The following is a 22,498-nucleotide window of genomic DNA, read 5'->3' as shown; positions in this document are numbered from 1 at the left end:
CCACTGCCATATTAAACCAATCCATCATCAGTGCACTAGTGATTTTGCTTGGCTATTGTTCTATTCATTTGTAGCGCTGGCTCTGAATAGCACTGTCAGAAAGGACTTCCCCACCCAGTAGTCTGTGGAGCAATTTAGGGCAGTGCTTGGTGGATAAGGGTGTGTGTATGTCTCTTAAAGCCCAGAGTTTTGTATTTGGAGGCTGTAAAATCCCTCGTAAAAGCCCATTAGTTCTGCTGCATGCCTCTGAGTGCAGTTATGAAATTAAACTGTTGTTCCCATTGTATTAGCCTAAAATAAACACAGATTTTTGCTCACTACAGTTGCAGAGATTCATTTTCACATGTTCAAGTTCTCTATTAACTGCTTAAAGTATTCAGTATCCGGGACAGCATTTGACTTTGCTCAAGGTGAAATAGATCTATTTAAAAAAAACAAAAACCCAAAAGCCAAAAACAAAACCCACAAATGGAACAAACAAATTAAAAAAAAAAAAAAAACACAAAAAGAAAACATCATCTGAAGTTTGGGAATGGTTGTTACTGCTATGCTGCTCTGTAGCTGTGTGTTTCAAAGGGAATTAAGGTGCTGTAATATGCTCAGCACAGAGCACTTTTTTTTCACACCTGTGATGCCTCTCCATTCTGAATTCTTCTAAAAGGGGAAAAGTATTTGGCTCCAGCTCTTTATCTAGGCAAAACTATCTCAGCACTTAAGCAGTGCAGACCCTTAATAGACACGTGCAAGCAAGGAGATGACTTTTTGCAGATGGAAGCACGCGGTCCTTTGAACTCCTGTGCCAGCCATCCTTGCAGCTGAGTAGCAATTATATTCATTGATCCTCCATAGGGAGTTACTGAGGTCTCACCAGAGGGTCTGGAATTTGGATGTGATCAGACATCGTGCATGTGAGAGCCTTTCCTGTTAGCGTTACCCATTCATTGCTCTGAGCACTGATCTGCACAAAGATACTGCTTCTTGCAGAGAAGTTTGAAGTTCTTTGCTTTAATGATACCTTGTGTCAGCAAATTACAACAGGTGGCAAAACATACAAAGAAAATATTTGCTCTCTTATGTATCTTCCTTGCAATAACCATTCTATTGTACTTTTATCATGATCTTTCTCGCTTTCTGAATAATATTTGCTCAGTAAGTCTCTTATGAAATTCTTCTCTTCAGTCTATCAGATTCTGATCTCTACCCCAGTTTCAGTCTCTTTATTAAGAGGTGGTGGCTTCAGTGCTGCATAGTGTGCTCTAAACCAAAGTGATGGCACTGCTATTACCCAACTGTTTGCATTAGTTGTTCTTCCTTGCAGTCAGATGTCTCATCAGTGATGTTTATTTTGTTTATGAAAGCAGTGAGCTGTGTTGAAGTCCCCACTGATCTCTTCCAGGGAAGCTGAAGTCTTTCCTCAAGGAGTGTCTAGCACAACCCTTCCATGAGAAGTCTGTTTCTTCTGTATTGTATTGGCATTTATTGCAGCAAACTGTCTCTGCTGTTGCACTGCCCAGCAACCTCACTTGGATGAGTCTGTCTGAAGTTCCCTGGCTTCCTCTTGGACAATATAAATATTCATTTGTTGAAGATACTGCTGCCTACTGTTCATCTTCCAGGCCTTTAATTAAATGCTCCAGTGTCTGTATGTGTTCATTAATTATAAATTAATTTTCTCTAGAAGTATAAATAATTCTGTGGGTTAAAGATAGACTGAATGTTTTCCAAATACACAAATCAGAACCATGGAAGCTAAAGTATTTTGTCACAAATGCCATTTATCTAAAAGACCCAATGGTTCCACAGGCCATTTTTCCTACGCGTTTTCATTTACTGAGGAGTCTTGCACAGCGACTTGAGGAAACCAATGTTTTGACCCGACAGAGCAATGTGCTTTGGGTTACTCAGACAACGTGGGTGGTGTTTTCCTTGCCTTGAAAGAAAGGACTGGACAGGGAAGTGCCTTTCCCCAGACAGATGTGCTCTGCCAGCTGGCATCCTGAACGAGCGCATGGGTGGTTGGAGATGGGAAGTAACATTGTGGTCCCATGAAGTATTGCACTGTTTAACCTTCTGTTGTAATTAGAATTTGCCATTGACACAAACACCATTGCTTATCACTTTGCCAGTTCTTGAGCCTTGCTAAGATGCAGTTCACCTTGCGAATTAGTTGTCCTCTGAAAGAGGAAAGAAATGTAAACAGTTCGAATGAGACGTGCTTTCTTCAGTCACACTGATGGTGTTCAAAGGCTGTACAATAATCTTTGCAATACATTGTGAATTAAAATTATTTTTTCAGGGAAAATTACTCAAATCCACTGTTTTTTTAGATAGCCCTCCCAAGAGTGCTGGTAAGACCTTAGTGTATGGGTGTGCTAGTCAGAGGGCAGTGACAAGCTGAAGGGATGCTGTCAGCACAGCTGTCTTGAATCCTCAGGCTCCTTCCTTTCCAGTGGGTCTCATGCAAACTTGAACTATCTTTCCCTTCCAGCATCACTAAACTTTTAAGATATTCTGATTTCCAGTTCAGTCTGAGTCCAGTGCTGAGGTGGTTGTTATTTTATGAGACATGGATGCAGTGAACTCCTCCCAGCTCAGTTTTCAAGGCACTGTTATGTGTTTGTGTCCTTTGTCCTACTGAATGTTTTTAGTGCGTAAATTGCATGTGAGATCTCCTCTCAGGAGGCTTTGGCTCTTGTACTACAGCTGTGCATCAGCAATCTTCACTGCTGGAGAGCTGTTAAGAGGCCAAGAAAACTTTCTCCTTTATGGAAAATATGCTCTGCCAAATATGAAGACCTCTGGTTGAACTGACAGAATGTCCTGCCTGCATTCAGCTGTAGGGATCAGTCTGGTTTCCTGTCTTCAAATTGGATTTTATGCAGAGTGTTTGGCTCAGCGGCATCAGCTTTCGGATTCATCTGTTGCTGCTTCCCAGGTTCCATTTAGTTTTCTTATTTGTCCTAAACTAATACTCCAGTCCTTGTGTAGGATTGCACCCGTTTAACGTGCTGCCTTACCTTTGTAAACTTTGCTTCCTTTGTATTAAAAAGAGCTGAAGCAGGAGGCTATTTCTCATTGGTGCAGACTGGCACAGCTATGTACTGGACCTCAGGCCACTGCATCCTATGTCTGCTGGAGGAGAATCTCCTGAGCCCAGGGGTCTGTCAATGGGAGCAGCCCACGTGCCTTGTCTGCTGTATTCCTTACGGCTTTTCTGAAGGGAAACGTACAGGAAGTAACTTAGTTTCGTAGTAGGTAAAAAGCCATAAGAATTGAAGGCTGTTCCCTTTTTCTACTTCTAGTTTCCAATTTAGAAACACAGTATGGACTTGCTGTTTACTTTGTACAAGGTCACTCAAAACCTGAGTCGGCATTTTGCTGATTTCCCAGGCTCTGCAAATATCAAGGTCAGGTTAGGCTTTTATTAGTTTCTTGGAGTAATCTGTGCTTCCTTTCTTGTTGTGTTTTATGTGTGTTTTTACATGCCTGTTAAAATGTACGATTTGTGTATCTGAGCTGGAAGCATTATGTAAGCTCACATCTTCCCTAGCTCACACTGCTTTTGCAGTGTTTCTTTTAGAAATGCGAGTAAAAGCAGCAAAAGCACAAGTAGAGAAATAACTGTTGAAACTTCTGGCTAAACCGAATAGAAGTTTGCACTTGGAAGTTGAATTTCAGTTTATGAATGAAAGACTTGTTTCTTCTTAGTAAGCAGAAAGCAGAAAAGGTTACCAAGTGTGCTGCTACAAGTAAATAGGCTTAGTTCCATTACAGTTAAGTCAAGCTGCATCCCTCAAGTAAAATTTAAGGGAAGTTCTGCCTCACTTAATTTAAATCTACAGAGTCAGAGAGAAATCTTGTGAAGGCTATTCACTGAGAAATTTGGAATTAAGTCCTTGTTTGTGTCATATGCTCGTTGTGAAAAAGCCATTCAAGAAGCTCACAAGACAGACACTGCATGGAAATCTAGGCTGCAAAAAAAGCAGAATCATCAGATCTTCTGTTTGCAACGGATGCCCAAAATGCTCATCTCTTGGTGGTGTTTGCACAAGGAGTTGAGGCCGTTTTGGGAGCATGCACCAGCCATTTCATGATGCTGAAGAGTGGTGTGGCCATGGTTTGGTCTCTCTGAGAATGAAGTGATGATGCTGCTTTGCAGGAGGGCTTTTTTGGAAGCCAGTTATACATGTGTGCAAGTTTCTGACAGAGGAAACTGTCTTGAAGAATTAACAACATTGACCATTAATCTTGTGTTGCTAACATTAAAGATTAAAGAGCGCAGATAAGCGATCGAGGGGTTTCTTATAAATAGTGGGGTCTCATTTCTCTTTTGAAGACTTTGTGCTGTGTAATGCATCTCCAGGCCCCTCAGCTCACAAATCAGCAATAAGATCTCAAGCATTTTCAGTGAGCTTGGAGTTGCTTTGTATTCTCACCAGCTCAGTAGCCTTGGACTTTGGTCTCGTGTTTGTAATAATTTAAAAAATGGTTCCGAAATCTTCTGAAGCCTGTCATTGTTTTGCCTGGAGGTGATGAGGCTGTGGGTGCTAATGAAATGCCATTAGCTTGATAGGTTCTGCTTGCCTTATGATATTTTGGATTGGTGTGTCTTTGCCCGGACCTTATTTAAATCTGGCTTTCAATTACAGCTTCAATAGAGAACAAGCCTTTTTCATTAAAATAGCCAACAGTACAATGCAGTAGTTCATTGCTCATTTATGCCTTTCTTATAATCCGAGCTTAATCTCCTTTGTCTTTAAAACAAACTGCAGAAAGACGAGGCTGTGTTTCATTCATATTCATAATTAAACACTAATGTGATTGTGACCTAGTAGCTGCAAAAGGAGCGTGATACATTTGGGGAGCTGAATGAAGGTCATATATAAGGAGCTCAAACACCTTACGTTCTTGAAACACAGTTGAATCATTCAAGGAACTTTAAACTCTGCATTTTTCCTCTTTTGTGGAGGTGTTGTTACTCCTTATAAAATTTATTTCAGCTTAGGATGGTGGAAACGTGGAGCAGCCTAGAGCGCAGCGGTGATGTCACTTGATACTGTCCTTTCTAGGAATGGACTGCAAGTACTAGGAAAAAAAAAAAAAGAGCATCACAAACGATTGATAACACTTGTGACATTTCAAATGGGAAGGCAATAGCAAATCCAGACAGTTTGAGGGGGTAATCTTCACCTAACTTGCTTTAAAAGAACAAAAACCACATACCACTGACAATAAAAAAAACCCAAACCTGAAAACTGTATTTCATGAGTGCTGTTCAGTGTATCACAGGACAAATGATTTGAGAAAGGCACAGAACTTCTGTGTGGCAGCATCAGAGCTGAAAATGGTTCACGCCTCAGTGACACCAAGTTTAAATTGGCTGCAGCCAAAAGGAGGATGTAGGTGCTGCAAGAATGTTTCTGCAAAACAGTTCTGCTGCAAATGAGAGCATGTATTCTTTGATCTTTGTTGGGCCTCCTCCAAGAGGAGAAGGAAAATGTCTTTTATAATAAGCAAATAACGTCTTGATTATTTTTTTTAAAGGAAGTCAGTTGTGTTGATGATGCAAGATACACATGACTGCTAGGAACCAGTCTGAGATAACCAATTCTTTCCAGTTTGGTTGCTGATAAGCTAATGAACAGGCAACTTCTACTATGACAAATGTGTGGTTTTGGTTTGTATAATGCAGAGAGCTGTTGTGTAGGTAGCAATGTAAGTGTTAGGTTTCCTCCCCAACTGTTCTATGAAGTTATCCAGGAAATGAGTTTTAATTCTGAAAGCTCTATTGTTGTTAGTGCTGCTACTGCAATGTTATCTTGTTTCTTCAAATGATAAAATCCTGGGTTTGAGGTCTTCCTGCTGTAGGGAGGAGCACTCGCACAGAGCAGTCAGTTGTGCAACTCCTTTCTTCCTTCTACTTTTTGGTTTATTCTTTTGCTACAGAGGGAAAAAGTCCAGGGCTCACAGGGCTGAAGGCTGAGATATGAGTACTTTGAAAAGAGGGGGAATCGTGGTTTGAGTATCACAAATGGAGTGTACATTGAGAAACACTAGGGTGTACATTGAGAAACACTAAATGTTTTTGTTCTGTGAATTGGAGGAAGATCTGCACACGCTTGCATCAAAATTTGTAGGCCATTATTAAATGCAGTGACAATTGAGCAACTCCAGTAAGTGCTTTTAAATTGGCAATCCTGAATAAACCGAAGCCTAGGAGAATTGGCAGCAAAGATGTGGGGCCAGTTCTTAGGTTTCTTATTCTTGGAATAAGAGGGGAATTCCAGACAAATATAACTGTGCACCTGATAAAATAGCTGGAAATGAAGAAGGGGAGGGTCTTGGTAATAGCAAAACAGTTACTTAAACCAGTCCTGGCCCAGCTAATGGAAAGCTACTGGAAGCTGGGGAGGGAAGTGGGATCAGCTGGAGGGAAAAAAAAAAAAGCCTTAAATCAAATTAATCTCATCATGTGATAGAGGGGAGGTCTTCTGGCGTTATGTGATGTGATGCCAGCTTTTTACGAAGAACCTTGGAAAAAGTACTGAAATTAAGTATTTTTTTTTTAAAAAAAAAAGCTTCCAGTTTCAGAGTTCTTAATGTAACAGAAAGGTTAGAAATAGTTTATTGCAGAGAAGTTTGTGGACTGTCAGCAGTATGATGTGGTTGCACGTGTGTTCCCATATAGCAGCCTGGGAAGAATCCAACTGGTACGTAGCCATTAGTTTTTAGCCACTGAAGAAACTCAAAATAAGAATAAATAACTTAAACAAACAAACAAAAAAAAAGCATCAGACTAATGGTAAACTGTGAAATAAGTAAGTATTTAACCAAAATATTGATGTAAGTGGTAGTTTCCAGATCTTAGTGATGGATCAAAGTGGTTGTGGATGAATGCTTTTGGAAAGCACAAAGTGTGGAGATTCCTGGAGCTGTGACTGTGAAATATACCTGGTGAAGGTGATCTCAGTAGGTTGCACTTGGTGGCTCTTCTCTTCATGGCTCCCTGCTGCAGTGTGTGTTTCTTTTCTTCCCTCCAGTACAGCTTCCATGCTGTTAGAGAGTAGTTATTTTATCACAAATGTGGTTGGGTTTTTTGGGATTGGCTTCAAAAAAAAATTAAATTAAAAAATGAGGCTGTGTGTGGAAACTGAGGAGAAGAAAATTATTATTTCGGGTAGAGGAATCTCAAAGGTTCTTCCTTATCAAGTAATATTAAGGGCATAATTATGTAGGAAAAGTGAGTTCTACTGATAGTTATTTTGCTGTTGGCTAAGATGTTTCCTTCATTGTGGGGCTCTCTTCTCCTTAGTCCCTCTGGCTGCTGCATTCTCAAGTCTTCTCAGATGTATCTATATATGCTGCAGGCTGTCTTCTGGCTCTCTTCCTGTAACCTTTCCAGCTAATTTGCAATTCACTCCCTCTTTGGGGCCGTGTAGAGATGTCAGTTGACTTGTATAATTTGACAACAGCAAGTTGTCAGTTGGAAGTTCTCAGGCTTGTGTCTTTCCGTATGTCCCCGAAATAAGAAGTGACAGTCAATTTGAAGTGTTTTTCTTATTGTGCTGTCTGTTCTGGAATCTTCTCATGCCACAGCTTTTATAAAACCTGTTCCTCTCTGTGCATCAGGTCAGTTTTGCACTGAAGATGTTGACGAATGTCAGCTGCAGCCCAACGCTTGTCAGAACGGAGGTACCTGCACCAACCACAATGGAGGCTATGCCTGTGTCTGTGTGAATGGCTGGAGTGGGGATGATTGCAGTAAGAACATTGATGACTGCTTCACGGCCTCCTGTGCTAATGGATCCACTTGCATCGATCGAGTGGCTTCGTTTTCTTGTATTTGTCCAGAAGGAAAGGCAGGTAAGGATGGGAAACCTTCGTAGCTCTTGTGCTAAAGGAGAAATACTTCGTAACTCTGAAGTTTATGCATGTACTTAAAATGGTGTATTTGTTTTTATGTGTTTTATGATCAAAAGACAAAAGGAAGTATGTACTGTCCACGAGCAAAGACTTCTTATATCTCTGCAGCTAGGAACAAAGAAGTATTTGTATTAAGCTGAAAGAGTTTTACAGTTTATATTGCAAGGAAATGTTTTCAGCTCCCAGAATAATCATCGTGCTTGTTAAGAGAGAAGAGCTAGTTAACTGCTCCCAGGAGGTGACTTCAGTAGTAGTAAGCAACTGCAGCACTCCAGGAGGCTGAAGAGACCTCTGAAGTCACAGAGTGTGTATTTAAATCTGATGTTCCATAAGCGCGTAGTAAAAACTCTGGTTGTTGAAGCCTAGGTTTGAGGCCTGTAAGGTTCTGGACGTGAGAGTCTCTGAAATACCAAGATGGGTAATTGGATTGTGTAACACAAGGTCTGGCTGATGTATCTCACTTTTTTTTTTAATGAACGTTTGTATGCTTCTCTAGGTCTTCTGTGCCACTTGGATGATGCATGTGTTAGTAATCCGTGCCAGAAGGGAGCTCTGTGTGATACCAATCCTGTGAATGGACACTATATCTGCACCTGTCCTCAAGGCCATAAGGGAGCAGACTGCACTGAGGATGTGGATGAATGTGCAATGGGTAAGTTTCTGTTTTCTGTTGGTGAGTGTGATAACCAGGTGTCAGATTTTGTTTTTTTTTTAAAATAAAATAACAGAGGAAAAAGTATATATGTTTTTTCATAGCTTCTCAATACAAGTGAGGCTCTTTTCCTGCTTTCCCCTTTCTGTTTCAGCATCTTTAGATGAGTTCTAAATCTTGTCTGAGACTCATGGCAGTGTGCTGAGTTGGGGTAGCTGTCCATGCTTGAACCTCTTAGCCTCTGGAATATGGAAGACAGAGAGGTGATGGACTTAACCATTTTTCATTGAGCAGCAGAGTTATAGCTCTGTGTGAAGAGCACGCACAGGGACAGTAGTTAAGCTGGCAGTGACCTGCAGGGTGCAACAGAAATACCTCAGTTTCCAGGGGGAAGCTATTGCAGATTCCCCTGCAGCAGAAATAAATAAAGGCTTTGGCATCAGAATATGAATGGAACTCTTGAGTGCCTTCTGCAACTAGTGATTGCATGGGCTTTTAAAGCCGTAGTTGTCTTATATCACCCTGTTGTGTTTTGAGAATTAGCTGGACGTTCATAAACTTGCTGACAGCTTTGTGTGTGCTAGTTTATGCTACTGGAGTGTGCTGCAAGAGGGGAATGCCTAACCAGTATGAAAGTATTGGAAAGAAGCCCTTCTTTGAATTTCATTCCTCAGTCTGCCTTGTACAAAAGGGCTGTTCCTTTCTGAAAACGTATAAGGGGCAAATTTGGTTTTGTGGCTCTGGTGACACATTCACAGCCTGAGGAAAGAGGTAAATCAAAAAGATGGCGTAGAGATAAGGCCTTCAAAGCATCACTAGTTCTCTCACCCTTGCCACCCAATACTCTATTTTTAACTGTTATTATTAATAAAGACCTGTGGTAATGATGGTAACCTTTCTTTTTGCCTCTGACAGGCAATTAACTGCTACGTGTTCTCTTTGGTCACACTAGCCTTTCCTGATAGCGGTGAACAGTCCTTTCCCCTGTATTACTTGTCAGGAAGGAATGACCACTGAAAAAGACCATGACTAATAAAGGGTTCTGTGGCTTTTCTGGTCAGAGGAAAGGTTTTGCCACACGCGCCTATCTTTCTTGCAGCAAACAGCAATCCATGTGAACATGCTGGGAAATGTGTGAACACAGAAGGTTCTTTTCACTGTGAGTGTTTGAAGGGATACACAGGACCTCGCTGTGAAATGGACATCAACGAGTGCCATTCTAATCCATGCCAAAACGATGCCACCTGTCTGGATAAAATTGGAGGATTCACGTGTCTCTGTATGCCAGGTGAGGGGAGATTGTGAGTGGGAAGGGGCTTCCAGAAGTGTGGAAAAAAAATCAGGAGGAGCACAGGGAAGAGTGCCAACTCCGTTGAGGTGGAACACAAAATTGCAATGGGGTGAGGCTAAATGAAACACGGAGAGTGCTTTCTGTGGTGGCTCCAGCCAGGCGGACTTGGCATTTGTGTGGGGAGGGAGAAAACAATTAGAGGACTGGGAGAGAAACCAATCTCTACATCCGTGAGGAAAGGTAGTCCACCAGCCTAGAGTGAGTGAATGTATTTCTTGCTGTACTCAGTAAAATGTGTGTGCAGAAACTTATGTTTGTGGAAGCAGAGGATGTGCAAACTTTAAGAGTCACTGTATTTTGAGACCTGTATATGATGTTTCTGGATAAAATGGTTGTTTTTTCTATTTTCCTTCTTAAAATACCCCCACATAACGCAGGCTTCCTTTGACCTGAAAAAATATACTAAAAAAGTTAGCTGAGATTGTGCTTGTCCAAAATTAACACAACCAGCATACCAGTGACCTATGTAGTCTGCTATTTTGCTTTCTGAAAGGAAGTGGTAATAAAGTGTGCGTGTTGCCAGCTGGGCAGTTGTGTGAAGTATAACGGAAAAATTGTGACCCCTGCAGGTGATCATTTAATACCATGAAAACCAGAATAAATTTGTATTCAGATCGAATCTGTTGTGAAAGGTGGAACTCTAGTCCCAGTTATTTCACCCCTCTTAGCATTTTTCTTTTATTCTGTCATTCGTTTAACTTGAGGTTTTTTAGCTATTTGCTGTGATCGTTTCATTACATTTTACCTTATGTGGGTGCACACTCAAATTGGTGCCTACCAAGGAGGTACAACATAGTCTCTTCTCATCAAATAAAAGAAAACACTGGCTGTAAATACAACACAGAATTCTCCCATTACGGAGTTGCAGACACTCAGCATCCATTTTCACCTCTGGTGAAAACAAAGCAGAAAACATACCTCTTCCCTCATAGTTTCTGTCCAAGCAGCAAACTTTACTGCAACAAAACTAGCTTTAAACTTTCAGCTCTAATAAAAGAAGCAGTTACACTGTTGGGGATGCTTTTCAAAGCCTTCAGTCAATTCTTACATTATTTTTAATAGGTTTTAAAGGTGTTCACTGTGAAGAAGATATCGATGAGTGTCTAAGTAATCCCTGTGTGAACAATGGAGAGTGCCTTGATAAAGTAAACAGGTTCCTCTGTGTCTGTCCTCCTGGTGAGTACTTATTTCTGGAAACTTTTCCTGCTTCACCTTACCAAGAACTCATTAGATAACCAGCGAAAGGCTGCAGGCAGTGTTTCTTGGGAGTTTCTGTAGTCTTGGTACAGCATCTGTTTGAGTTAGTTACTCACTGGTAAGTTGGAGTAGGGGCATGTTTTGTTTGGCAGTGTGACTGTGCCTGTAGCTGGTCAGCGTTGAGAAATGGTTGGATATCTCACCTTAAAGAGTTGAATGAAGCAAGAGCTTACATTATTGTGAATATCACAGTGAGAGGTAGTTAAGTAATTCTAACCACATTATAAAATCAGAGCGTCTGCATACTTTTTTTTTAATAGCTTTTTAGGTAGAAGCCAGATTTCCATCAGTATAGCTTATGTTGCTTGCATGAGAAAGGAGGCAGCTTGGATCTCCACTTTATTAGAATAGAAAGACAAATGCTGAGCTGGAGGATCAGTGTTAGCTACAAAGTAAACATCCCTTGTCTTCCTGGTGGCTTGCAAGAAGTTTTGACACCGGAAGATACTCACCAAAAGCCTGTTTTGCATTCCTTCTCATTGAGTAATGATGTTCTAGCTCATATTCCATTCTTCCTCTGGTTCCTTCCTACAAGAAACATTCCTGGAATTTTGATTTTTTTTTGTTTCTTTAAGTGCCTAAGAATCTGCATTGTGTGACATAACCTCTTGATAGTTCACCTATTTCAAGATGTAGAAAGATACAGTACTGTATTATATGACATTCCCTGCTGCTGTAGTAATTCCAATCTGAGGGCTCTAATAAAGTACGCATTAGTGCTTAATTTTAAGTTAATTGTCTTGATTACTGGAAAGTTTTCATTCGTGGCCTCTCAGTTTTAAAGGCAGGCATGCTGCTGGTTGGTAGCAGCCACTGCTTGTGCTCCATTTGCTTTATTTCTGTTTGACTTGGCCGTCTCTCTTTTCAAGCTGAGGCTTCCCTGACTTGGGGAATAGAAACTGTTTTGATTGGTGGGTTGAATGAAGAAACCAGGGTGTGGTGTGTGTGTTTAATAGTGCTGTTGAGTTTAGATTGAAGCTTGCTAAATAATGCCTGATAATACAGTCATTTACTTTTAAATGCTTCGAATTGCCTCTGAATTTTCACTGTCGTTCTGCCTTTCAGGATTCAGTGGTGCAGTGTGTCAGATTGATATAGATGACTGCTCTAGCACACCGTGTCTCAATGGAGCCAAGTGCATCGACCATCCCAATGGCTACGAGTGTCAGTGTGCCACAGGTTAGTCTTGTGTTCAGAGCCTCTGGACTGATGCAAAAAGGAGTGGTCAAAGCAGTGTCAGGGTTTTCTTTCTTTCTCTGAAACACTTGTTTGTTTTGTAGCTTTATCTGCTTCTTTGCAGCAGAGAATAGAATTAAGTGTAGGAAACCCCTTCACTTGTGACAGCAGTGAGTTCACATTTGCTGAGATTTCTGGCTTTCCTCTTTCAGCCCTAACCCTTGTTTCCCAGAAGGTGTCATCTGCTTCTGTGTTGACTATGGAGTCCTTGAATAGAAAAATATCAGTGTGAAGCCTTGGATCTGTGGCTTTCTTCTTACAAGTTGGATCATATAGTATACAGTTGAACAAGAGGTGGACAGAGCAGTACTACTTTTCTGTACTTTTCTGCTTGAGGCTATTTTATGACAAAACCAAAAGGCAGAAGTGCTGTAAAAATTGTGCCCAGTAGAAGATATGTCACACAGTAGCAGCCTACAATAATGTAGTTTAAATGATTTGTCAAGCATCATACAGAAAATTTGACAGCTGTGGATGGAACTGGTTTTTTTAATGCACTGAATTCCTTTGCTGCTTGATCAGTTGCACATTTAGAAACATCAGCTTTAATTACACAATTTTCTTGTCTTTCAGCTACTAGGAGTGATGTAGATGTATTTTTATCTGTAGGTTTTTTACATTTGATCAAATTTGAGGATGTGAGGAGTTCAAAGCTGTTGCACCTTAATTCTCTGTGAGGAACAACTTTTGGTTGCTTTCAGTTTATGCTAAGTGGAATTGTTCATGATGCAGATTCAGACTGACCAGGCATGGAATGTGTTGGCTTTAGCTCTTCCATAATGGAAGTAGCTGAAAATTTCTGGACTGTCTCTGTACTGGAAATGTTTTGTCAGCTGGGTTAGATTTATGTGCAATTTTTCTTATTTTGAATCATTCCAGTAATCAAATTGTTCAGGCAAATTTATTTGACTTCAGTAATTTATTCTGCCCTGTACAGAATACAGCTGAAATCAGCCTAGAACCTCCTCCCTGCTCTTTTCACACACAACCTTACTTAAAGTCCGTGAAGAAACAACATGTTGGAAGGAGGGAGTAAAGCAGTACTAATCAGGAGAGGAATAGTTATTGCCAGATTTTTTTTTTTTGTATTTTTCATGTGATAGAATGAGCTTTTTCTTCTTCTGTCAACTTAAGTCCTTGCCAAACTTGTAGTCTACCCTAGAAGGTCTTTCTCCAGCTAGCATGGGGTCTGGTTGCTTTCATTCCCTGAGAGTGCAGAGAGGAAACATTAATCCATTGCAGAGCTTATTGCAGGGTTTGGGATCGTGTGGTGTCTGACAGTGTGGAGAGCTGTGTTTCACCAAACTTGCTCTGGATTTGGGCTTTGAACTAATGGGATCCATCTCAGTACAGACATCTTCTTTACTAGATGAGAAAAGAAGGCTGCTACTACTGTGATGGCACGTGGTTTAATAGAGAATTTTCAAGGAACAGCCTGGAAGCAACCAATGGATATGTGACTTAAGCAGCAGCTTTTAGTAAATTGGTTTGTGCTTCGACTGAAAATGGAAGCAGGGCTCTGTACTGGGGCTATTTTCTGTCCTCTCTGAGGAGTTATTTCCGTGTTCAGATTTTGTTTTGTTTTTTTTTTCCTAATCTAACTCTGTCTACAAAGAGGGAGAGGAAGTTGTACATCACTAAGGTATGTTGTTCAGTTAAAAAATTGAGGAATATGCCTGGTGCTAAAGTAGTTCAGCTGAGCTACGGTAGGAGGGGAATCTTTTTTTTTATTTTTAAACAAATGTATGCTAAGTATAATATTTGATATTGACAGCTTTCTAAGACTGAAATATGAAATTCGTCACTGGGGCAGGTCAGTTATTGGAAAATCATGTTTGAATGTGTTCTTGCTTTATTAATCTCATAATATGAGTGATATATGTTCCCTGAATGGTATTCGCCAGCTGCAGAACTGATTGAAAACTGCAAAATGTTTGGCCAAATGCTGTACAGATAGCTCTATTTACTGCTTGCTTTTTGTCTTTTCTTTCCCTTCTGGCATTATTCCACTTCTCCTTCCCAGTGGTGGATCATGGCTTTTCTTTTTCTTGAGTTGTCTTAGGTCTTTCCTCTTTTCCTTCCCTCTATCCCTTTTTTTTTTTTGGTTCTCTTTTTTGCCACTGTTCGTTCTCTTATGGGTTTGGTTTTCTTCCTTCCCTAACATCTTTTTATATCCATCTCTCTAACTAGCTTCCCTTCCCTCTCCCCACCTACTTCCACACCCATTCATCCATGCATACGTTCGCAGAACTTGGAAATGTTAGCCGTCACCTGGTATGTTTGACCAGAGAACTAGCCACAAACCTCTATGAAAAATGGGGAGCCTGTTATCCACTTGTTATGCTCAGGTGAGAATCACTCTTCAGCTGTTGAAATTCCCTGCAGCTTGGTTTGTATCAGTCTCCAGTTAATGTCTGACATTTGAGCTTCTGCCTTCCTTATCTCCACCTGCTGGAAGGCAGCATGAGCTGTGGCTTCAAAACATCATCTGTGAAATCCATTTCTTTAAATAGTCCCTGTTTCATGTAGCCCTGTTCCATCATGGAAAACGGGGCTCTTGAGGGAGTTGTTTGCTGTTCTTATCTTCCTGATTTTTTTATTTTATTTTTTTTAGCCCTTCTCGTGAACAAATTCTGTCTGCTCTTGCTCAGGATGTTTCCCAGCTGAAGCAGAATGAAACAAGCCAAACTAATGCTTGTTTCATTGCTCCTAACTGAAGAGGAGATTGCATGCAGTCTTTCATGAATTTGCAGTTGGTGTTTGATTGGAGTTATTGAAAAGTTTCCCAATAAGAGGAACAAGAGACTTTTCAATAAGCAGAGCTGCAGAAACTGTGGCATGAGCCAAGAGAGTTTCCTTGGGAAGGTTTCTGCAGCATCTTTGCAGTAATTTCATGTACTGAAAAAGTCAAATTTCCAGTGTTGTGTAGAGGAAATAATGACAGGAGAGACCCCTCGGGTAGTTTATATTGATGCAAGTAAATATTTTGTGGAGGCGTACGTTTTTCCTCTCACTGCTTCTATTCTGAATATAATGAAGGTAATGCTTCTGATGCCAGGATTCTCCTTGCGAGGTGTTGTTCTGTGAGCAGTGGAAAAGTCAGTTGTTTCTCAAGGCTGGAAAATGGCCAGCAGCTGAGGTTCCCAGTTACCCTTGGTGTTCTGTCCACCCATTTGCTAATGTCTGTAGTATGATACTTCCCATGTTTGCATTATATCCACTGCAGCACTGTACCAGTTAATTACTGTCATTGGCCATTTTTCCCTAGGTTTCACTGGTGTTTTGTGTGAGGAGAACATCAACAACTGTGATCCTGATCCTTGCCACCACGGTGAATGTCAGGATGGAATCGATTCATACACGTGTATATGCAGTCCTGGCTACATGGGTGCCATATGCAGTGAGCAGATCAATGAATGCCACAGCAATCCTTGCCTCCATCAAGGGCGCTGCATTGACTTGGTGAATGGCTACCAATGCAACTGTTTGCTGGGCACTTCAGGTACATAAGGGACAAGCAGAAGGATTGGATTGTAACAGGATTCAAGAGTTAATTATTTCTTACGTCTCCTCTGGTGTGTGCTGTGTTTGTATGTAGAATAAGTTTACTGTAAGGAGCCTAAAGCAACTCTCACCTTCACGTTAATTTTGGTTGCTGCATTTTCCTGTGTCTGTGTGAACTGACTAGCTCTCAAATGTACTGCAGATAGTCTTGGAAGAGCTTACCTGCTCTTTACACCTCAAAATTCAATCAGATGCATTTGCTGAAAAAAAAAAAAATAGATATGTTGTTCTAAATGTCTTAGTATCTTCTTTAAAATTGCCTGTGTAACTTTGTAGCAGGTGGGGTTCTTAATTCGGTTCTTTCCAGGGAATGGTTTTGTTGTTCATCTTGTTTCCTTATTCCTTTAATTTATCTTTTTTTCCAGGAGTGAACTGTGAGAATAACTTTGATGACTGTGCAAGTAACCCATGTGTTCACGGGGACTGCATTGATGGCATTAATCGTTACAACTGTGCTTGCAAACCTGGATTTACAGGTAAGATCAGCTACCTGATAGCTGTAGACTGTTTTGGTGATAGTTATCCTGTTAGCTAAGGAAGCTGTTCTCTGCATACCAACTGTGAGGGACTTAGTTAACATCTCAGTAGATCCTTCTAATCTTTGAATCGCAGTGTCCTACATTACAGCAAGTTACACCAAGTGGAGATATGGTCTAATCTGTGCTGTGAGATGCCATTCTTGTTAGGTAATTACATCTAATTCATGGTTCTGGGTTTTATAACAAATAAAACCATGTGACTTTGGTTTATTATTCACAGCTTCTTTCCAGGAGCACAGACTGTGAACAATCTAGACAGGTGTTGGATTAGGTTGTGCCTTGGGCTTGGACCACAACTAGTATTTCTCTTTCAGCAAAAGCAAAGTATGAAGTCAGTGTTCTAACGAACTGCTTTCCACTTAGAAGTTTCCAACTCAATAACCCACTTTTTGCAGTGCTTCCGTTTCATGATGTGATCTGTGCTGTTTCCTCTTCTAAATTGTATAAAATTGTAAAAACAAGACTGAAAAAAAGAAGCTTTTATGTGTTTTTAAATCCATGCTCAGAACTGTAGGTCTGCATCAGGACTGGCTGGTTCTGATGACTACAGCACATCTCAGCACTATTTATAATGGACTTAATACATTTTGAGGCATGTAGCATGCTCATAAAATAATTGTAAGGCAGTCGGTACCATTTGTAGTGGTTTTCTCATGTCTGTTTACTGTTTATTAGTGAATGATTCTAATTAGAACTGATCTGAAATGCATTAGAAGCAGTACTAAGAGGATTCGTGTGTTTTTTGTGTTTCTCTTGGTGTCTTTTTAAACTTCTCAAGCTTCTTTCTTCCATTGACTCTGTCATGGTGATATTCTTTCAGTGCCCATAGCAGGAAGAGGCATGATCCTTATCATTCTTGCCTTTGGTCTTCCTCGTTGTTGTCATACTATGTTTGTTATCCTACTGGATTTCTTACTGTTATCTGTTGAAATAATTCAGAAATGTGATTAATTGACCTGTTCTAGTATTTAAAGAGCTGGCCTGCGTGGGCTCTTGATACTTTGTGCTTTCTATACATTAAAAAATGTTTTTCAGCTTCACTAGTCGTTCTGTTTAGCTTTGCAGTCTCACACATTCTTATGGTCAATATTTACAGGATTTAGCAATTCTGGCACACACTGTGAAGAGAGGAGGCAAAACAGGATACGGTGTTATTTAGAGTTCCTTTTACGCAATAAACCACAAGACCTATATTTACTGCAGACAGTATGGCAGTATTGGTTGTTCAGAGGGTAGGTAATTTGGGCACAGAAGAGAAGGGCTTTGACAAGCGGAGCTGGAGAGGTTTGTTCCAAATACAATACAGTTGAGTGATTTTTGCTTTCCAAAAATGAAATTGAATGTTAATTACTGATTTATTTTTTTTTTTCAATGCAGCTCTGTTGAGATTCTTGAGTGGTCTGTAAATACTTGTTGAGCATAAGTGTTGTTTTCCAGGTTCAGAAACATTGTGTGTCTTCAGTTAAAGCCACTTAAGCATGCGAGATCTGTACCTCTGCTTCAGCTTTACACAGTTGTCTCAACCACATGGTCTTACAGACTTGCAGGGCAAATGTTCCTGAAAGAAATACGTCTTAATAAAGAATCTTTTGCTTGGGTTTGTATTTTTTAGGCCCGCGTTGTAACGTGGATATTGACGAATGTGCATCCAGCCCCTGTAATAATGGTGGAACATGTATAAATGAAGTCAATGGCTTTCGGTGTGTATGTCCTGAAGGTTACCATCATCCTCACTGTCAGTCACAGGCAGATGGCTGTCTTAGTAATCCCTGTGTACATGGCAACTGCACGCACATTGTTAGTGGGTAAGTCCTTACTGTAACATCAGATACATCTACTGCCTTTTATACTTTCTTCCCTGTTCCCACCACCCTGAGTGCTGCCTTGATTAGAGGTTTCTGAATTTTAATTTCTCATATTACTTGTTTGCTAGCCATGAAATAATCCCAGTAAGGTGTAGACCTTTATTCTCCGGCTGCCTTTTGTGCTGTTTCAGCATGAGTTTTTTCTGCCCTGCAAGGGCACCATCAAAAGGGAGAGTTCAGTAATTCAATCTCATAGAGTGAATGCAATTAAAGTAAAGAAATGGTTCCAAACAAAACTGTTGGAAAACAGCAGATACTTACTTCAACAAAATCTGAATTGTTGAGTGTGGAGGGTGTGTTTGTGACTAGAGACATTGCTAACCAAATACTCTGTGTGAAGGAACAAGCAGATAACTCAAAAAACTAGGAGGCAGAGCAGTTTTGGAAGATCAGGTGAAGAAATTTTGGTGTAACAACCAATCACAGGGGATATTGTATAAAGGTGGTACTTCAAGGCTTGGAAAAGGAGCTCAGAATGAAAAGTCAAGAAGGTAAAAATGAGTTTATGCCCTCCATCTCAGTCATCTGCTTTTAGGGGAAAAGTTGATGGTTGGTGTTTTGTTTGTTCTAAGCAAGGCATCCTGTTTTAAAGTTGGTACATTGATGGAATGCAGTTGACTGTTTCCTCTAGCAGCTTTCTCAAGATAAGGAGATGTATTGTTGAGCAGTGGTTGTCTTAGAGCAGCGTATCCAAGGCAGATTTAATCAGCTTTAGTCACACTGGTTCATGCCTGTGAGAAGAAAAGAAAACTTTTTCTGGTCATTTGATGGAAGCAGTTGTTGCTGAATCATCCCATCCAGGAAGACCAAATGCTGACTTTGTGAGCCTTGAATCAAGACCTCTTTTTGTTAGGGCTGAATCCGTGGTGAATGAATGACACGGGCTTTGGGAGCACAGGGGCTGTGGAACTGACAAGTGGAGGGAGGGACAGGATCATAGTTATGACACTTTCTAATTGGCCCAGAGGTAGTAGTGGCTTCCATGCATGTTGTGTCCTGGAAAGTGTTGTCAGCACTTGGCAAGGAAGGGTTTTGCCACTGCTGTAGGGCAGGATTCAGCACTTTTTGGAGCTGACAGGAAGGCTGCCTTTATGTCAGGTTCAGCCTTCATGTAAACTTGAAAAATAAAATTGTTCACCACTGGTCACCCGTGTGCACCTTATACTTGGTGTGAGATAAAATAAGTGTTGTCTGTGTGATGGAGAAGGAGGCCAGTGTACATTTTGTGTGACTGGAGTCCAGGGTGATTCAGTAAGTCTTTGGTCTATGTCATATGGGTGGAGAGCTGCTTCACTTCAGGTTTTGAAACATGATGGAGTAAATTGCTGCTGCTCCTAACCACCTGTTTTCATTTGTAACCATTACTTTGTTTTAAATTAGTCTGTTCATCTTTGGAACCTACTTTTCTTCTCCACTTTCTATAATTTTTTCTGATTTTTTTTTTAATGTGTTAAGATGGACTTATCAAAACAGAAGCATATTGCTGTCTAAGTGCTTTGTGGAAACTGTTAGCAGGAGGGAAGTGTTTTTTTTAAGGATGGTTTATTTTCAGTATTTTGGAGCGAAGAGGAATTATTTCAAAATGTTCTCTCATCCGTGTTGCTTTTCCCTTTGAAGGTACAAATGTGTCTGTGACCCAGGCTGGGTAGGAGATTACTGTTCAACAGAAGGGAACGAATGCAAATCAAACCCATGCCAAAACGGAGGAACTTGTGAGGATCTGCTGAATGGATATAGGTGTACCTGTAGGAAAGGATTCAAAGGTGAAAATTCAGAGAGTTTTGTTCTTTTCCTTTTCACTTCATTGCACTTTTAATGGCGTTTTAATATTTTCAATAAACCTTTTGGAAATAGGAATTGAGAAGGAAAATGCCGTGGTTATATGAAGTTGAGTTACAGTTGAATATAGATGTGATACAACTGTATAGAATGCTTTCTAAGACTGTACTTAAGCCTTGTTTGAACCTACTAAGAAATGTCCTAATTGCAAATTACTTTGTAAGAAAGTTAAACTAATTTATATAATCTATGTAAATGCACTGGGAACTGAAGAGACATTATTGAAAGTTTAATGCCATCCAAATCACATCAGTTTTCTTAAGTGTAGAAGCAATTCAATGGGGAAATAAGGTTATTTGGAAAGATAATTCTTTCTTGAAGATATCAAAGTCCAGAAAAAGTACTTAAAAGAGATAAAATATTCATAATAGAGTAATTGTTGCTGGAAAGCATCTAGGCTTGCAGTGGAGTGGATGAGTTCATCTTATTCCACAAAATATGTATGGCAAAAATGTATCTAATGTGCAGCTCATCTGATGAGATAATCTTTTAATGAAAAAGTTATGCTTGGTTGTGGCACTGTCTAAAAATTTTGCCTAGTGGATAAATAGATTGCCAAGTCTTGAGTTCTTTTAACAATAGCTTTACAAAAACTTCATAAGAAAGAAGGAAATGCTAGAACTTGGGGAAGTGTAAGGGTAACATAAAGCAAGAAGAGGAGCAAATAAAAAGATGTAATCAGAATAGCAGCAGGAAAAGGTGCTGAAGAAGACCAAAGTAGTAGTAGCTGCATATTTATAGCTTCCTCACTGTGTCTTCTCTGCAAGCAGGCTTGAAGACTTCATCTTTCATAGGCTGGGATTATACAGCCTTTGGCTTCCCCACATCCCTCTATGGCTCAGTGCAATAGGTTTGTCTTCCTGTCACTGCCTTCAGATTAACTTAGTTGGAATTACCATGTCTATCTGCTGAGCCTATGAGGAGTATTCTGATCTTTCTTCTGCTAAGATTTTTCAAATATGGAAATGTCATCACTGCTGTGTAAGATAGTGATGCAGGTTGCAATCTCTTTTTTTTTTTCTTTCTTCTGAAAAGCACCAAAACTCTTAGCTATATATTCTCCTGTTTTCTCCCCTTCTGCACTCCAGGTGTGAACTGCCAGGTAGTGGTTGCACCGTGTTCCCCTGACCCTTGTGAGAACTCGGGAATTTGCCAAGAATCTCCTGATTCTGAAGGCTACACCTGCCAGTGTGCCCCTGGCTGGGAAGGTAATGTGCCTGGGAACGTACAGTGCTTCCAGCAGTGTTGGCATTGAGCCTTTTGACCATTGGCATGTCGAAAGATCTTACTTCTGCACTCTCTGTTTTTCAGGGGAGAGATGTACAGTGGATATTGATGAATGTCTCTCAAAGCCCTGCAAAAATCATGCTTTGTGCCATAATATTCAAGGCAGTTACCTGTGTGAATGTCGTCCAGGCTTCACTGGAGGAGACTGTGACAGTAACATTGATGACTGCCTGTCTAGTGAGTACTAGAGGATTGTTCTGTTTTCCCCTTTTACATAGAAACAATTCTGCTTTGCTCTTCAACAGGTACTCAAAAGTTCCTTTGTAAGCTCTTACCAAGAAGGGGGAAAAAAAACCAACAACCAACCACCTCAAAATCTCAGCCTTGTAATACTTGCATGTGTAAGGCAGGCAAAAAATCCATTACATTTAGCTGCTAAAAATGTATTCCAGCTGATAACAGAAGTTATTTTCAAATTTTTAACTTGGAGTGATCCTTATTATTTCCATACTTTAATAAGGAGCACTGTTAAAGGAATAATTGTGATTGCCTGAAATTTTAATTCATAAAGTAACATTGCAGACTTTATCTGTATTTCAAAGGTAAGCTTGGTTGAGGTGTGGTGGGAATCTGAGACAACAGCAGTCCTTGAAATGTATTTGTCTGACATTAATATTCTGGAAAGAGTGGGTCCTGTTGCTGTTCCAGTTAATCCATATTTGGAAGCAAATTAAGCAGCAGGATGGCACTGTATTCCAGAACAGAGATCAGCTGCAGGAGGGTAAGCTGTGCAGTGATCACTCTTGAAATTGTTTAAGAGAGCAGTTGTTCATTTCATGCCCTTGACAGTGCTGTTTATAAAGGGAAACCAAACACATATTGGCTGCTTGTTCTTTTTGGCATGTTCTGTATCGTCATCAGATAAAATGAGTCTCCTGAAAAGTGTCCTTTGTTTAAAAGCTCGTCTGATACTATTGTGAAGTGCTTTATCAAACCTTGGAGTTGTTCACCACGTTGTGTTTTTTTAATTGGCTGCTGCCTCTTG

At 40.3% G+C, this 22,498-nt stretch overlaps 1 protein-coding gene across 1 annotated transcript in view; it reads left to right on the top strand.

Moving 5' to 3' along the window:
* The window catches only part of NOTCH2 (notch receptor 2), a 79,900-nt gene that overhangs the window by 30,424 nt on the left and 26,978 nt on the right, over positions 1 to 22,498 (top strand). Inside the window, exons 6-16 of the mRNA XM_031595726.2 lie at positions 7,630 to 7,863; positions 8,420 to 8,575; positions 9,675 to 9,863; positions 10,989 to 11,102; positions 12,249 to 12,362; positions 15,688 to 15,921; positions 16,349 to 16,459; positions 18,135 to 18,327; positions 20,005 to 20,150; positions 21,315 to 21,434; positions 21,538 to 21,690. Coding sequence (XP_031451586.2) covers positions 7,630 to 7,863; positions 8,420 to 8,575; positions 9,675 to 9,863; positions 10,989 to 11,102; positions 12,249 to 12,362; positions 15,688 to 15,921; positions 16,349 to 16,459; positions 18,135 to 18,327; positions 20,005 to 20,150; positions 21,315 to 21,434; positions 21,538 to 21,690 — 1,764 coding nt within the window. The remainder of the gene's footprint in view (positions 1 to 7,629; positions 7,864 to 8,419; positions 8,576 to 9,674; positions 9,864 to 10,988; positions 11,103 to 12,248; positions 12,363 to 15,687; positions 15,922 to 16,348; positions 16,460 to 18,134; positions 18,328 to 20,004; positions 20,151 to 21,314; positions 21,435 to 21,537; positions 21,691 to 22,498) is intronic.

The sequence above is a fragment of the Phasianus colchicus genome, chromosome 9 (assembly GCF_987193195.1).
Source record: "Phasianus colchicus chromosome 9, bPhaCol1.hap1.1, whole genome shotgun sequence".
Lineage (NCBI taxonomy): Eukaryota > Metazoa > Chordata > Aves > Galliformes > Phasianidae > Phasianus > Phasianus colchicus.
The sequence above is the reverse complement of the archived record's forward strand: the minus strand, read 5'-3'. Positions and strand labels throughout refer to the sequence as shown.